At 37.1% G+C, this 17,665-nt stretch overlaps 2 protein-coding genes across 2 annotated transcripts; one reads left to right on the forward strand and one right to left on the reverse strand.

Moving 5' to 3' along the window:
- Positions 1-2,323: 2,323 nt before the first annotated feature.
- Positions 2,324-3,451, reverse strand: LOC144631086 (histamine H2 receptor-like). Its single transcript, XM_078489463.1, has one exon. It carries the CDS (start codon positions 3,421-3,423, stop codon positions 2,533-2,535), a length of 891 nt encoding a protein of 296 aa, XP_078345589.1. The 5' UTR covers positions 3,424-3,451; the 3' UTR covers positions 2,324-2,532.
- Positions 3,452-16,061: 12,610 nt separating this feature from the next.
- LOC144630650 (melanocyte-stimulating hormone receptor-like) lies at positions 16,062-17,170 on the forward strand. The gene has a single exon (XM_078489016.1). The coding sequence runs from the start codon at positions 16,146-16,148 to the stop codon at positions 17,049-17,051; it is 906 nt and encodes a 301-aa protein (XP_078345142.1). The 5' UTR covers positions 16,062-16,145; the 3' UTR covers positions 17,052-17,170.
- Positions 17,171-17,665: the final 495 nt, after the last annotated feature.

Below are 17,665 nucleotides of genomic sequence, written 5' to 3' on the forward strand. Positions count from 1 at the left end.
AATGTGGCGGAGGGATTGGACACCAGACGCTGTTGTCAGGCTTGTCCATTCTCGTCCCCATAGCCCTTTCGTTTCTCTTAGCCGGCTTGGCACGAGAAAACGGAGGGCTCTGGGGACATAGGATTTTTGAATTAATTCGAATTTTTTTGATTGGCTGTTTGGAACAAAGAATTCCTAAACGGAAGTCGAAAACGTAACGACTCTCTCATACATTCTTTTGAAACGTTGTGACTGCATACATGAAGACCGGAAGTCCTAGAATCTGGGACTGGAAATCCTGTGTCCCCAGAGCCCTTTGTTTCCTCGTGCCAAGGCCCAGCCGGCTAAGAGGAACGAAAGGGCTATGGGGACGAGAATGAGGCTTGTCAAACGAGCCGTCAAACGAGTAAACATTTTTTCCGCTTCGGTCCGCAATACGTACTAAGCTACGGCCTTGGACCGTACTCAAGACCTCTGGGCACAGGTTTTCGAATCGAACAAGGCCGGCCAATTAAGTCTTTTATTTTACTAAATTTTATTTATTTTTTTTTGCCTACGCGTATTGGCCATTCCGAGGTTGCGCAGGGAACTGGGGCGAGTTTTTAATTTTAAGCAATCGATAACAGTGACACCACCACATGAAAGATCACTATGAGATTGGTCATTTGACTAAGTTGGATGCTTTTAGGACGAACAGAGACGAAGTTATGGGCCTTAAAACATGGTTAAAAATCCATACAAACGTCTTTTATTTTGAGACAGCGTCCCCCAAAACCATATAAACTGTTAAATTTTTTATGACTTTTGTGATACTCCTTAAAATGGGCAAACATAGTGATTTTCATCTTAGTTTCTTTCAAATAATGGATCTTTGGCAGGATTTTACAGCTGTCACTGAACGGATAAAAATTTTAAGAGTTTATATGGTTTTGGGGGACGCTGGCTCACAAAAAGAGACGTTTGCATGGATTTTTAACCATGTTTCAAGGTCCATAACTTCGTTTCTGTTCATACTGAAAGCATCAAACTTGGTCTAATGACCAATCATTCCATGATCTTTTATGTGGTGGTGTCAGATTATTGACTACTTAAAATTTGAAACTCCCCCCAGTTCCCTGCGCAACCTCGGAACGACCAATTCAACGTTAAGACGATCGACGGGTAAGCTAACAAAGAATGATCGAAGAATGCGGTTTGCTATAAAAATCTGAACACTTTTAACTTGAGAAAGGACCAACGGACAATACAAAGAACCGGATCCTGGAGGATCTGATCAGCAAATTGTATAAATACGAACGAATTAAAAAACAGAAAGGCTGACCGTACGGTAGAGGGATTGAACTTGTTTATTTTTTTCCAATATTTCGTCAGGCACGGCCTGACTTCATCAGGGAATGAACGACTAAATAAAAATCGTTACAATTTAAACAACCAGCATTTTACTTTTTTTTTAAGTTCTTTATTTCCTTTAGTGTCAATTTCTTTGAATTGATTTCATAAAGAGATAGTGGTTCAAAGGGTGGAAACATTATCCAGCGAAAAAGTTACTACCAAAGTGGTTGGTTTTGCCGATACTTATCATATCAACCCTTTTCATATTTAGTTGTGGTATCTCAAAGAATAACTATAGCGTTATCCGGATTTGAACCTTCATCCACATAGTTCTCAAGTCTATACAAGTACAGATGTGCATGCAGTTTCTTAAGTTGACCAAATAGGGATTTCAGGACTTAGGAAACCCAAAGAAAAAAGCGTAAAAGTATCGATATTCACTTTAGTAACAGGCGTTTTAACCTATAATTTAATGTTTAATTAAACTAAATTATTTTAATTGTTTTCCACCATTCTAGACATCAAAGCTATGATAGCGCCAAAAAAAATTGGTTCGAAACCGTTCTGGAAGTCATGGAAAATAGTTACGTGATCTGAATATGCTGTAGTATAAATATTGATTTACTTAAATAACGTGTCAGATTTGTTCTCTTGCTACGAAACTGAGTACGAAAGTCGCTAATATTCTATCTGGTGGCTAAAAAACAATGTCTCTAAGACAAAACAAAGCATCAAAAGTCTGTTTCATGCTAAGATATACTAAAACATCAAAGTATGCCTATTGAAAAGATCATGCAAATTTTCTTTTTACAGATCTTAAAATTTCCGAATCGTGATGTATCAACAAAATAAATATTTTTCAGATGCTTTGTCATGTTTATCCTCGTAATTTATCGTGCACTATTTCACATCCATTAAGAAAAGGCTCATATAAGCATAAAAACGTACATTTTGAAAACCACCCTGGTATTATAACGTAGAATAGTAATTTTTAAACGTTTTGAAACGAAAACAATCTTGTAGTCGGATTTTAATTGTATGCTGTTTTATTCACCTGCTCTGCTAACATAATAGCTCTCCAGTTTCTATTTCGGGCCCTGTTTAGAACCATAGGTTTTACTTATCGAATAAACTAGCTTAATCTGATCCGGAAAAGCAAACCAACTGCAAGCTTAGTGAAGGAAAAAAAGCAAAATATCTTTTAAAAAACGTAATTGCAATTCAGTGACTCTTACAACACAGTTTTTGTAGCGTCTTGATAACAGCCGCTCTGAGTTCGGCAAGGCGCCATGAGTATAAAATTGGATTAATGGCTGAGTTTAAGAAAACCGCTGTTGTACCAAAGCTTCGAGTATTTTCTTGACCTTGAGCCAGCAACATGGACATTTCAATGAACACTGGCGTATAACATAAAATCATGAAGATGTAGAATACAAAAGTGCTAATTGCACTTTTCTTTAAACGCATTATCCTCAAGGAATCTCCAATTTCCTGATTAGGTAAAACCGCCTGTTGTTGAGCATAAATGCGCGTTTGGTGATGGCGAACAACTCGATAAATTCTTATGTAAGAAAACGTCGAAATCGAGAGATAAACGCATAAAGCTACAGCAACGATTTGATAGTAAATGTTTGGGCTCCAAGTATAAATAAATGGCAAAATAATGCTGTACATCCATATAATTATCAAGATAGCCCTGACTCGAGATACAGTCATGAAAACAGCGTACTTTATATGATTGTGAAGAGCCAGAAATCGGTCTAAACTTATGGCGGTGATCGTACAAAGTGAAACACCACAACAAACGAACCCAACTTTGAGCCACAGCTTTCCAAGAAAGTCGTCCTGCGCAAGTCCACTGATAATGAAGAGAGGTTGCACAACAAATCCAACAAGAAGGTCTGAAACAGCGAGACCGCTCAAAAACACTATTGAAGGTGATCGCCGCAACGAAGAAGCTGTGAATATGGCGGCCAGCACTAGAGCATTCCCAGTAATGGAGACGAACATCAATGGTATATTTATGACACAGTTTACGATAACAGAAACATCAGGCGGAGAGCTTGTATCTACCAATTTAGTTCCATTGCTTATGCTGATGTTATACAACATATTCTTTTTGTAAATTAGTCGTGTCGTCTTTTTAGCGCGTTAAAACCAATCCAAGGCGTGAGACAGGACTGTATTTTGCTGCCTTGAAACTGAATAACTGAGTGGCCAGAATTTTCAGATGCAATTTGATATTTAGTTCTTAGCAGGCTTTTCCTGTCAAAGAAAAATAAAACCCAAGAGGATACACTTTCTGAAGCGCTTTCAGCGAATCTCACACACGGTGTTATTTTGAGCATCAGATTGAACTAGTGACATCGCAGCACGAGATTTAACCCGCTGTCTTGTCCGACATCCGTTTTAAACAGTAGCCTGGTAATGTATGTAAAAACCGAAATTCAATTTCTATCCAAACACGAGACAAATAAGCAAACAAAGATCAATTACCATGCCAGATATTGTTCACACTTTTTAATTGCCATCATTGCATGATGAAGAAATGAGATTTATTTGTTTTCGCACCTGCTGCAGTCCAATTTTCTACGGGTTTAGAAAATGCGTGATAAAAAATGGCCGCATTTTTAACCTTCCCAACCACTGAGAATAAAATCAAAATTTGCAATACAGAAGCATTTAATTCCAACTGATAGAGTAATCAACTGCTTCTTATAACGTAAATAATGCAAAGTAAGGCTACAAACGATTAAGTCTGTTTTCTTCAACATTTTACACCTAATTGCAATAACGTTGTCATAGAAAAAAGTAAAAAAGAAAAAAGGTAAATAGGAATTAATTAGCTTAGTTTCATAACAGGTAGCATTTACAGAAATTTCACGAGTTTTATCTTCACTTTTGAAGTCCACATTTTTATGCTGTAACAAGATTAATTGATTTATTCATATTTTGAAGCATTTTGAGGCCATTTGTATGAATAAATTTCATGCATGCGCTTAATTAATTCCTATTTGACTTTTTCCTTTTTACTTTTTTCTATGACAACCTTATTGCAATTAGGTGTATTCACAAAAAAACCTATATAAATATACCTTAAGAATAATGTGTATTTTTGGGACGATCCTTACTAGTCTGATCTGCTTTTACAAGTAATTCTTGCTTTAGCTGCCCGATTTTAGCGATCCACCGAGCAGCTTGCATGGCCAGACCTCAGTGGAAATTAAAATGACGATAGGTAAAAAAGACTGCTAAATCAAAAAAAAAAATAACGAAAGTTATTCCTTTTGGAATTTTATGGTAATAGTGTAAGTCAGTACAAGGCCGGAAGAGGCACTCTCTTCTATGTATTAATTAAGAGTTGTTATTTACCCCCCCAAATGTACGTATGTCCTCTTTTCAGAGTGCCTGTTTCCCAAAGAATATATTGCTTTTAATAAACTGGACATTTTTTATAAGAGGTAGTTTTAACACTTAGCCGTTACGTGTAGGCGTAATAATGTGGTCAATCAAAAGAAGAATATTAGAAGAAGAAGTAAAATAAATTAAAAACCTTTAAAACGCAACTATTGTGAAGTAAATTTTCCTGCGTTTGGTACGGTATGGCCAACAAACAAAAGTAGTACCAGAATGGTAATACTTTATGCAATGAAAGGCAAATCGCCATGCAAGTCCATGCAAGAGTGTGTATATATGTTGTGACGATGAAAGCCGTTTTGCAAGAATTATAAAACTGTTTATTGTAATCAGTGGTGATTGTGAAATGGTGTTTTGTGTAATAGTATTATTGCATATACTGACAAAAAATGAACAAAAGGGATGAAACTAGAGTGTCAACGTTTACTAGCTGGACATAACAAGGAATTCTAAATTTTGACCTCATGCAAACCTTTTTTTTAATATTCCATCTTACTCTAAGGTTTTGCGTAGTTCTAACTGAAAATTTCCTTGAAAGCGAAATCGCAAACACTTATTCAATTTGCTCTTTAAGAGAGCCCTTAAGAAAAACATTACGTCGATCTATGAATTAAGGTTGTATTATTGCATATACTGACTGAGTGGTTCTGGTGGTTGAATGCTAGAAGAATGGTGTTTAAATCCCTGTAAAAATTTCTTTGGGCAAATGATTAAGAGCGACGTGAGAGCTTTTCGAATTCGGTAAAATATGCAAATAGTTGACCTTCCGCGGTCAACTTTGAAGTTACGGGTCAGAAATAATTTTTGTTCCGTGCACAAGTCTTAACCCATTTAAGACCAAATAAAGCATATGAAAGAAATATATATAATTTTCTAACCTTTATCTGCTGTAAAAGGTAAGTCCGAAGGCCATTTTAGCATGATTACGGCTCTTATCATTCGTCGCATCTGAGCTTCGTTTCAAGTCTGCACCGCGCCAACTGTCAATTAACGTGCAACATACTCAGTGGTCTAAAACCAACGAATCTTTCATAAACTTTCGGCGCATATCGTCACTAGTGCATCTTCTTCGACGGCTTTGTCATTTGTTAAGTATTGTTTGGTTTATAGTCCACAAAAATAATACATCTGATCGCTGCTAAAATGGCACAATAATGTCGACGCTTATCTTTGCATTGCACGAAGTCATGTATCCGTTTGTTCGTCACGCAAGTCATGGGGATTTAGCAGGTGGCGGAGGGGAGAGAGGGTGGGGTAGGGCGTAATTTGTCGTGAAAAGCTCGACTGAACGATCCTTTATTATAAACTCGACTTTAAAACGAATTCCTAGGTAAAATGAACGATACTCTACAGTTATAATAAAATACGTAAAAAAGAACTTCGGTATAACGAAACTTCAATTCGTAACAGTGAACACATTTTTGCGTATCTCTTAAATTAACATTCGATATATAACCTTAACCCTTATATCAAGGTTCAACTGTTCATAATCTAGCCTTGGAACACATACAGGACTGATTTAAGAAAAAGAAAACGTGTATTAGAAGAGTTTTGGTTTTCTTTGCTTGCGTTTTCTATTCTTTACCCTGACCCTCGAATTTATCACTGGTTACATGCTAACGCTTTTAATATTCTTAGTTACAAGAGCTTTTCGGGGCCTTACCAAAATCGTAGAACAAACACCACAGTTGAATAGCTTGTCCAAGGTTATAACAGCATGCCAATAATTGGCATGGTCAGGCATGGCTGACCATGGCTTATGTGCTAATCGCTCCTGGTAGGAGTTCAGTTCTCTACGGGTAGGTGGTGCGCCCAACAGAATACGGTGCTCTTTGTGACTAAAGGGATGAGCAAAATCAGCTCACCTTAACTGATAAATACAGTCGGAAATGTTAAAAATGCGCTGTATTTAAAATGATGGGCAACACTTAGGGACTGGTAATTTTTACTTTTTTGGTTGGAGAGGGGGAGTGGGGTGGGGGACGCGCGTCGGAGGAGATTAGTATAAAAGGAGCCCGTATTCTGATATCTCTGAGTAACAGTTATACCTTTATTCATATATAATACATTAACTAATCATTATGGTGCAAACTGGAAACAGTGGTCTCGGCTCAAATTTTATACGCACTTCCATCTTCCACTTATCTTATTTTGAAAACAAATAAGCAGCGCACCCACCCAGCAATCCCTCACGAAACATATGGAGGGGCACTCCCATAAATTTCGAATAGGGTTTAAGGGTAAAGAAAGCGAACATTGATACCCCTTTTAAGGCCCAAAACCGAAAAATAACAATCTATTCAAGGGGAGGAAAAGCGTTCCGTGCCGACACAAATAACGGCTAACCGCACACGGCAAAACACAAATCTTTCTAAAATCGCTTTACTAATACTTGAACAAAAAGTTCAGTTTTATGATACCTTTTATTTCGTTTAGCTGGGCGTTTATTTTAGCTGATAGAATTTAGGTACCCTATCTAAGGATCACACCTGGAACACATTGCCAAAAGGAGTTAAAATGATACCCTACTTATGGACCGAGAACCTCAAAAAATATACCCTATCCCGGAGTTTTCAGAGCAACTCTCACCCGGACAATCACACTTTACGACCTGATACTGGGTTCAAACCATTTACTTCTTTACTATATTAAGACTGTAAAACGAAGTTTTCAAGAGCTGCCTTATAACACCAAATAGCTAGCTTCTGAAGTTTGGTTTTTCACGGGAAAGAGTCATGTTAGAGTTAACTAAATTTATACTGGGACTTGTGACTGCTGATATCCTTCTCACACGACAGTAGAGGAACGATTTCAGTGTGACGCTTTCGATCTTTAGAATCAAAACCGCAAACTCCACGAACAAGGGCCTTAAAAGAACAACAACCTTCCATTTCCAGTGAAATAAACTGAACTTTGAAAAAATTGCTCATGCGCTGCCTTTAAGCAAACAGACGGTGCCAATAACTAGCACGACCAAGGTTTTGTTTACTTAGGAAGCCACTAAATTAAATTTGGCGATTTTTTTCACACGCCGAATTGCCATAGCAATTTGCTTATCTTTTAGCATGATATTGTTTTTAACTGAGTTTTTTTAACATGTTTTAATTTCGTTTGAACTTCAAATTAGTTATTGTTGAATTTAGACATCATGAATTCGACAGTATGTTCAAAACGGCACCCCAAGAAAGTACTTTGTTACAGGTTGACAAATGACCACCCGAAGACACAGGTCACCCAGATTTACCGTAGGGCGAAAAAAAATGGTGATGCAATGTTTTTATTAAGTTGCCACTCGATCACGAAAAAAAAATCAAAACTTTTCGTTACTTCTATCATTAACCATTTATACAGGAAATGCGATACATTTGGTTAGGTATCTTTGTGAAAAAAAAAAAATAAATAAATAAAACTTTGCAAACCAACCAACCAAGAACCCCCCCCCCCCCCGGCCCCCACCCCCTCACCCCCCAAAAAGCATAGACGCGAGTTTTTCTCTTCGTTTTGGGTTCTGCAGTAAAAAAAGGGAATAACAACTTAAAAACTCTACCGGTTTTGTAAAGTTTTATATCCCCCTCCCACCCCCGGTATTACAACCAAGCCCGCGCGAGCAACCGAATTCGCGAACAGTTGCATTACGCTGTACCAAAAGCTTATCACCTGACAGTACGTGTGCTTTATCTTGTCTCCCTAAAAATATCACTGTATTTGTTGTTGTTGTTGTTGTTGCTGGCTAGAGTACGTACTTGTCATAAAGTATTAAATCAAGCATTTCCGCATAGTCAACCTTTCCCACACCCACCTACCACCCCCTAAAAAAATGTCCATGACACAGTATTGCGTGACGAACAGACGGCTCATTGCAAGATGGGACTGTAAGCTACTGTAAGCGCCGACATCAGGCCGTTTAGCGATCAGATGTTACTTTTTTGTGTACTATTAACGAAGCAATACTAACAATCAGCTATGCCGTCGAAGAAGATGCAGTGGTGATGAGATGCGCCGAAAGTTGATCACAGATTGGATTTCGACCACTAAATATGTTGACAGTTGGCGCGGTGAATAGGACATACTTACACAAACGAAGCTCAAATTACTACGGATGCTTAGAGCCGGAACCGTGCTTAAGTGGCCTTCGGACCTGCTTTTTACAGCAGATTAAGGTTAGAACATTTCATAATGTTTTTGTGTGTGATTATTTTGACCCAAAATGGGTTAAGACTTGTGCACGGATTGAAATATTCATGTCATTCATGTCTGACCCGTAACTTCTCAAACTCATTAATAATTCATGAATTGACAAGCCAATCAGGATACGCCAATTTGGTCAGGTGGGTGTGGTTTGAAAACCCGATGAAGCACTAGACAGAGGCCTTTCCACGATAGTTTGATGAAATATCAAACTCTAGAGTTTGATAAAACGTCAAACCCTTGTGATGCGGGGTTATCCTAATTTAAATATTAATGACACACACACCGACTGAATAGACAAGCTTCTGTTTCACGGGTTAAGTAGAATCACTCTAAAATTTACGTTTACAGTGCTAGTGCAATTCAGAAACATTCCTGAACATCTCGTAGCGATCGACCACCGTTCTTATTCCCAACCGAGTTTTTGGTGAACGAATTTCGTGAGCCAATATTTTAAAGACAGACCATCCAGGTCCTCCAACTTCTCTTCAAGACTTTGCACGCGGTGAACATCATAATCCTTAAACACACTTCCCAGGTCAAGTAAAGAAACTTAAAGAGACTTTTGCTCGCGCGCTGTTTGGCAAGTTCGATTCTCAAAACCTCAACGGCTCACTTGTCCACTATGCTTTGACTGTGTAAGCAAGGAATTTTCTTGCACATTTTTGGGCGGCCGAAACTGGCGATATTCATCCTCAGCTAACCCGTCCACGTTTCAAAACTAGCAGGACGCCACTGCATGCAAATTGTGGCGACTTAAAGTAAACAAGCTTAGTTGTGAAAAACACGGATCTTACATAATCATCACAAACTATGCGCTAATTAAACAAAAGATAGCAACAATTCAATTGTTTTCGTGAATAATATCCTTTGTTTGCAATAAGGCCCCGATTGCAAACTGTACCTACTGTACGCTAATTAAACAAAAGAAATAAAAAATTAAGTTTTCGTGAATAATATATTTTGTTTGCAATTAGGCGCCGATTGAGAAGCTATTTCAAAAACTCGTGCTTCGTGTTTTCATCGGGGTTTCCAAACACTCGAAAACAATAAAAGCACTCGGCCTACGGCCTCGTGCTTTCATCAGTTTTCTCGTGTTTGGAAACCCCGATGAAACACTCGCACTCGTTTTTGAAATATTACTTCAAAGTTGACCGCGGAAGGTCAATATTTGCATATTTAACCGAATTCGAAAAGTTCTCACGTCGCTCTTAATCATTTGCCCAAAGAAAATTTTACAGGGATTTATACACCATTCTTCTAACATTCAACCACCAGAAGCTTAAACGATTTGAAGGTTTCGCACATGGTGAAAATTAATTTTATTTACCAAGTACTTTTACTTCAGTGAATTGTATGCCTTCGAAATTAAATTATTTTGTCTACAAAGAACAACGCAATATTTCCCAAAATCATTTCAGTAGATGTTTAGAGATTGCTAACTATGGTTTGAGTGTTTAAAAGACGGTAGAGTGATTTGTTTTTGCACGCGAGGCTCTCAAACTCGTGCAATAATCATGAATAATTTAGCGCCTCAAATGACGATTTTAACGGATTTTCGTCATTTGCATTTTTCTTTAAAATAAAAGGATATTCCATCGAAAGAACTATACAGTGATTTGAGTTATACCCTAGCCTATCTAACATAAAAGTATGAAAGAAATCGAAGTTCCATCCTCTTGCCACGAAATGTTGGATTCTAAGCGACCGGCATTCTTAAACCTTTTTATAATTCCATCTTGTTCTGAGGTTTTGCGTAGTTTTAACTGAAAATTTCCTTGACAGCGAAATCGCAAACACTTATTCAATTAGCTCTTGTAAGAGAGCCCTTAAGAAAAACATTACGTCGATCTATGAATAAAATTTTAATTTTCTACTTTTTATTTACTTAGCGACTTCATTGAGGCCACATAACCAACTGTGTGCTCAGTCAACTTAGTTTAATTGGGAAAGTCGAACCACGCATAAGCTTTTTAGTTTCCTTTCGCCACTTTTCCTTTGTTACTTATTAAAATTATTTCATTGTATCCATAAAATAATTTTAAAAATATAAAGTAAAAATTAGTATGTTTATTGCACGTTAGTGTAAGCTGCCAAATATTTATTGATTGAATTAGTCTTAGTTTACAAAAAAAGACATATCATTTTGGAGAGAGCTGCTTGAATATTTACTAATGAAATCACTTGAAATGAATTTATACTAAAGAAAATGTTGGAGCTAGTTTCTAAATACATGCCATGCAAGGAAAGGATATCAAAATACCCGGCGTCAAAATTTAAGATCTATTTTTAAGTGTTTCTTGCTATTTTCATTCTTTACATAATTTTGTTCTCTAGCTTAAATGCAGGTGAAAATCCTTTGTTTTTATTTCTAACCAAAACTAAAGCATCGTCTGCATGGGTTTTTGTTGGAAGTGTTGTTCACAGTGGTTTATTGGACGTTTTTGCGATAAAAACCGCCATTTTGAAAATGAGGCAAACGTTTCGCTAAATATAGAGTTGGTATGGTAATTTTTGAGATTTCGTTGTCAAATAACTTTCAGAAAATTGAATTTCTGCGTTGTTTATGGATCATGTTTTCGTTGTATGATGAGGAAATGTCCACAATCTTGATCTATCAATGTGTGAATTTCGTGTGTGATATGCTCCCTCTCAAGGAAAGCGTGGCTTTCTGTGATTTCACACTGCTTGATTTTATGATCACCAATAAACTGCCCCCAAGGAACGAAAGCTTCCTAACGAAAAGACTGGCACTCGTTTACTTGCTACACAATCATTACGCAAAATGAAGACTTGCTCTGACGGCCTTCTACCTGAACTGAATTTGTTCAGATTTCGTCTTCTTCAGCTTTTATATAATTACTTTTCTCCGCCCCGATTTGCCCCAAGCATCCCGCTAGTTGTCTTCACTATTTCTTATCAGTTTCCTTCTAGTTCCATCATTTTTTACCTTTTTTGGTATTATATATACCTCCTACGTTTATAAGGTGACTCACTTTAGGGGCTGCGTTTACTACTAACTTTAAAGTTCATGTTTATACCTTGTTCCCAACAAAATTTCCTTTTTTTCCTGTGTTCCCTAAACGTATTTCGTCGATTTTGGTGTTCCCTGTTCCCTCAAAATATGCTTTTGTTTCCGCGGTCCGAGTTTTATTTTCCTTTTGTTCCCATGCTTGTTCCCAAAAAGCTGAAGGCCATGTTTCCTATAAAACCTAAACTTAACCTCACTTTGGCTTGAATCCGAGACAGCGATCTTCAACGATGTCTCCCGATGCGAATAATTAAACACTCTTGTTTCCAGTGTGAATGTCTAAAAATGTTTGTATGATCAACTTCTACGTACCATCTGTGTCCTTCGATCTAGATCTGGAGGCCTGGAGTGCTGGAGCTAGGTCTGAATCTGGACAGATCTCCTCACCGGGGGAAAAAACGTTCGCCTTATAACCAGGTCATTCATAAAGCTTTCACAATAACCGTCCACTGTGCCGTTTGCTGTTGTTGTTGCTCTGCGAGGCGGTGGAGCCGATAACGACCCTTTTGATCGCATATTTTGTGTCAAGAAGGTTTTAACTAAATAATCTGACAAGATGTGCAAAGAATTCTATAGACTCTTGACACTCTATTATATTGTCCGAGACCTTTTTCTTAGTCAAATTTACGTGCAACGATGCACACCGTGCACTTTTGTTATGAAACGAGAAATTTAAACTAAAAATGATGATACCTTGCAATTTTACTTTAAGTCAGAAAAAATGAAATTAAAAAAGAACGTAAGAAGTAGATTCGATGACAACTTAACGCATCAACAAAACTAAATTTGCTGGAATCATAGTGTAGTTCTCGTAGTCTAGTTCTGTTTAAGAACTGCCGACGTCTCGTAAAGCAAAGGATCTAATCGTTGAGACTTTTATCGACAGAACAAGAAGTTAACCGTAAAACTGACATGCATATGACAACAAACTGCTTTTCAGTTGCAAAGTAAATAGCAAAATAATAATTTTTTTTGCTAATAGACCGCGTTGGTTACGTGCAAGCTTAAAAGAGCTTAAAAGTTTGTCCGCTACCGACACGCAAAGCTTGACGAGAAATAATTGCGCCTAAATCTTAGACATTCAGGGAGCCAAAATAAATGAACAAAGTAGATCCAATTGAATATTAGGTTTACTTCCTCTAAATGACAACCACAGCATGAAAACATAAACTTTTTAGGCATAATTTCAGAAAACCTTGAAATATTTAGGCACATATTTTATAGTATCCATTTATAAAGCTTATATATATTCATTTTTCGTTTTCTTTTATTGCTATTTTATGTTCACGCACATGTTTTAACGAGCGCTTGCTCGTAAATGTTGTGTGGGTAAATAAAGTATTGTACCGTTTTGTATTGTATATTATCAGTCGATCTGATGCCTTATTTAGTTATCTGGGTAGTAACAGCACAAACGAGTTAACGTTTCACAGACCTTGTATATTTGCTGTGCTCCAGTACCGTGAATCCGCAGGCAACCCTTCCAGGACATTGTAGTTTATAAAAGTGATGAAGACGAAGGAAATCGTTGAAAACACGAGAAGCAAACGACCACGTCTTCTTCGCAGCAACCACGACATTGTTAATTTACATATGGAGGAAGAACTTGAATCCTCAACAAATTCATCCACTCGCAGTAGCGGAAACTGCAGTGGGCTCAGTTGCAGAGAGCTAAAGGAAAGACAATGAACTTTTAAACAGTTTTAAGCACTTTTAAGCTTCAAGTAATCAGAGAAATGCCCTTCAAAGGAACAGTGTCAGCTATGTGTAAGTTTGGGCTACCTTCTTTACTATCGTTATCTGTTTTGTGGAATACGCGCAACATTATCAATCCATATCGTACTGTCTAGCGTTACCAAACATTGGAAGAGGCAACGGAGTGGACCGTCCGGAATGGGCCGGAATGAAAGCTGAATAACATAACATTATGAATGGACCAGAATGATCGGGAATGAGATCAGAATGGACTGGAACGAGCTGTAAGGTACCAGAATGGACCCGAATTAACCAGAATGAGCCGGAATAAGACTGAAAAGGAGCATACAGACAGATAAGATAAGATAAGATAAGATAACTTTATTTATACACGGTTTTTCCATCAGTCAATTAGGTTACTGACCTCACGAAAATCCAATGTATGGACCTGAATGGTGTCATTCCAGTTTTACTGATTTATTCCGGCCCATTCTGACTCATTCCGTTTCTTCCAATTTCATTCCTATGTTTAGTAACGCCTAAACCGTGCTGACTTGCCTTCGTAGCGCTTAACTACATGATTAAGGAGGAGGGCGTTTGGATTTTCGGTTTTGAGGATTTTCCGGCCGGTTTCGGTGTCTTTTGTGGTTTGCACTTCTCCTTTTTTAAGCATTTGGTTTTCGTTTTTCAGCAAAAATTAAAAAAAAATAATGGTTTTTCGGATTTGGTGTCCGACATGGCTTTCAGTTTAATATTTTTCCAATGTGGTTTCCAGTTTCTCTTCGGCAATCATGATTTCAATTATAGACCAACCGCTTGCCAAGTTCTCGAAGCTGTAATGTGAGTTTTTTTTTTGGATTTTCAATGGATGCTTTCAGAGCTATAGTTTTTGTGATCGGAAAATTCCCCCAAAGTCCTGTATTCAGTAGACGATTTTTGCGATTTTTTGACTACTTCAAACAGAGACTAAAGAAGATGTGCAGGATTCGGGACCATGCCATGCACAAATGCCGTGAAGAAAAACGTTTTTCAGTATGCTCCCCGAGTCGCCAATGTATCAGAACGATTAGAGTTTTAGAAATTTGGTGTGTCAAGTTTGGGTTCTGATGGTTTTATAGGCGGTGTTCGGTTTTAATAATATTTTTTTCAGTTTTGCTGTTTTGGATGTATTTTTGGGCAATTTTGCGGTTTTCAATAGGCCCCAACGTCCCTCTTATTAAGACTGAGGATTTTTTTTTCCACTCCGGACAAATCAGATGATTCGGTTACCTTGATGTGTTAAAATTTATTCGTTTTTTTCGAATTCATACGTTCTAGGAAAATGTTTAGAGATTTGTAGAGATTTGTAGAAAAAACAGTTTGGACCTCAAAATCACATGTTATGATAAAAATTATCGAGAACTTTCCTCGCTAATTTTTATCCCTTAGTGTTTATCTAAATTTAATCACAATAACATTTTGCTATGAAAAACCAATTAGAAGTCCATCAACCTACGCTTCCTCTATTCATGATTAAAAAGCGTAAGTATATATACCCCCCAACAAAATCAGTCACGATATTGACACCCCATTTCTCGGGTACAAAGCTAATAAATGTAAGTTGAAGTTCAAATTTAAACTTCAGGATTTTTGAAATTCAAAGGCGAATGATGAGATTCGAACTCTACTTTCGAACTTCGCCATGCATGACAACGGCTTTTACAACATTGCTGGATTTAAATGGACAAGCGTATTCACACTACAGTGACATGTTCAATATCTGCTTACGTTTCTTTGAACGTACTTGAGAACAATGACAGGCAAAGGTAATTTGATGCAGAATACACGACGTAATATCCAACGAATGACGTCTTCAATAATTTTAAAGTATTGTTTAGGACAAGGAGCCCTGTCGAGCAAAGTGGATTCATATTAATTAATTTAACTTCAGAGAAAAGGCCAAACGGATTAAATTATGCTACGTTTTTAAGAAGCATTAAACTAGTACAGGCCGTCTTTCCACTACAGATAACATAAATTTCTGAATCATTTCATGTTTATGTTGTGTAAATGTCGGTTGCTTCTTTCTCACAAATAGAAAAAAAAAACTGTCAGTGTCTTGTATTATGTTTCACCCGCGAGATTGCGAAAGAAAAAAATAGCAATATTTCAAGGCTAATAAACAATTTAGCCTTGTATTCCCGGCAAAGAAAGGTTTAGCAAAACAACGTTGAAACACAATAGATGTTTGTGTCATTAATTCCAAAAGAAATTAAAAATATCAAATATAACCATTCGCTTTCACGTGAAATTCATATTGAGCTGAAGTTTTTTTTCTCCAAAAATAGATATCAAATATCACGAAAGTGACTGATATAAGATTCCACTTCAAACTGAATTGACATTTTAACATTCTTATTTAATTATAAAGGGACAAGATGTGTGGGTTAGTTTGTGTTGGCTTGATTTCGTACACTGAGTGAAAGTTGAGACAGTTGTACAAAAGTAAGAAACAACTTTAATAATGTGGAACTATTCCAGCGAAACTGGAACCAAATCCACAGCAATGAATGGTTCACAGATGTTCAAAAATTCTTCAATGCCTGAGACTATCGTCATCATAAACTGTGTTATAAACGCTCCATTGATGCTGACATCCATTATTGGCAACACTCTGGTGCTAGCCGCCATTTTGAGAACTCCTTCGCTTCGTTCACCGTCCATAATGTTTCTTAGCAGTCTGGCTGTTTCAGACCTTCTCGTTGGTTTCTTCGTTCAACCACTTTATATTGCTAGTGGGTTAACAAGAATTCATCACCTAGACAATTTGTGGTTCATGGTATCATTTGCTACATGTGGTATTTCTCTTTGTTCCATAACAGCTATCAGCGTCGATCGCTTTTTGGCTCTTCATTATCACATGCGCTACCCGACCTTAGTGACTAGATCCCGCGCCATTTGGACACTGGTAATAATGTGGATTTTAATTTTTCTTCTGGCGGGAATTTACTATTTAGATCGGAATGTATATTTTCTGGTTATAGCTCTTGGAGTTGGCTTATGCCTCTTAATCTCGATCGTCGCTTACATAGGAATTTACCGAATAGTTCGTCATCAGCAATTACAAATTCATACTCAGCAGCAAGCAGTACAAGCAGCGACTGAAGAGGTCTCCAGTTTAAAGCAGCTAAAGAGGAGTGCATTAAACTCTTTTGTGTTTTTCATTGTAATGGTTTTATTCTATGCTCCAATGTCTGTTGCAATGTCTCTTTATCTCATCACAAAAGACTGGGAACAAGCTTGGAGCTTTGCAACAACGGCAGTGTTCATGAACTCGGCAATTAATCCGTTGCTTTATTGCTGGCGGCTTGGGAAGCTACGAAAAGCAGTTGTAAAGACAGTGAAGAAAATGTTGTCTAAACAACCATAAATAACAGAAAAAACACTCTTTGACTCTTACATGGACTTAATTGTTACTGCATCAAAAGGTTAATGATACCACAAAAAACTGAGGAACTATATTTTAATGACATCAAGAACAGTAATCAAAAGAAATGACTATTTCTTTGTGTTTTACATGTTATTAAATGTCATTATGTTTACATTTTAATCTAAAATCAATTTGTCCAACAGTAAACACATAAAATTTAATTTAAATAAAGATTACCTCTTGGACGTATTTATGATGTGAGCTGGCAATATTATACTCATCAACAATTTCCGGCTAAAGTGTCTCTTCACCTGTCTATATCTACGAAATTTATGTGACATTTCATCCGATGTTACGTACAGAAACTATAAAATTAAAAATTATAAGTACCTTTTAATATACCAAAATAGTTTGCTAACTTGTTTAGTTGATGTTAGCAATGTTCACATTAATGCAAAAAAATGATGTCTGTATACTACTATTCTTTGAAGATAAAAGATACACTCGAAAGAACAATATCTCTCTTTCATTAAAACCTTCCCATTAACCTTTGTAGGGGGTTTTCACAGAGACCATCTTGGCACAACAGGATGCGTGTGCATAAAAATTGAAGT

This window comes from Oculina patagonica, chromosome 11 (genome assembly GCF_052425735.1).
Source record: "Oculina patagonica isolate OP01 chromosome 11, crgOcupat, whole genome shotgun sequence".
In the NCBI taxonomy this organism is placed as follows: domain Eukaryota; kingdom Metazoa; phylum Cnidaria; class Anthozoa; order Scleractinia; family Oculinidae; genus Oculina; species Oculina patagonica.

Bases quoted from the DNA above. Each gene is read 5' to 3' on its own strand.
- LOC144631086 (XM_078489463.1), bottom strand. From the start codon at position 3,423: ATGTTGTATAACATCAGCATAAGCAATGGAACTAAATTGGTAGATACA.
- LOC144630650 (XM_078489016.1), top strand. From the start codon at position 16,146: ATGTGGAACTATTCCAGCGAAACTGGAACCAAATCCACAGCAATGAAT.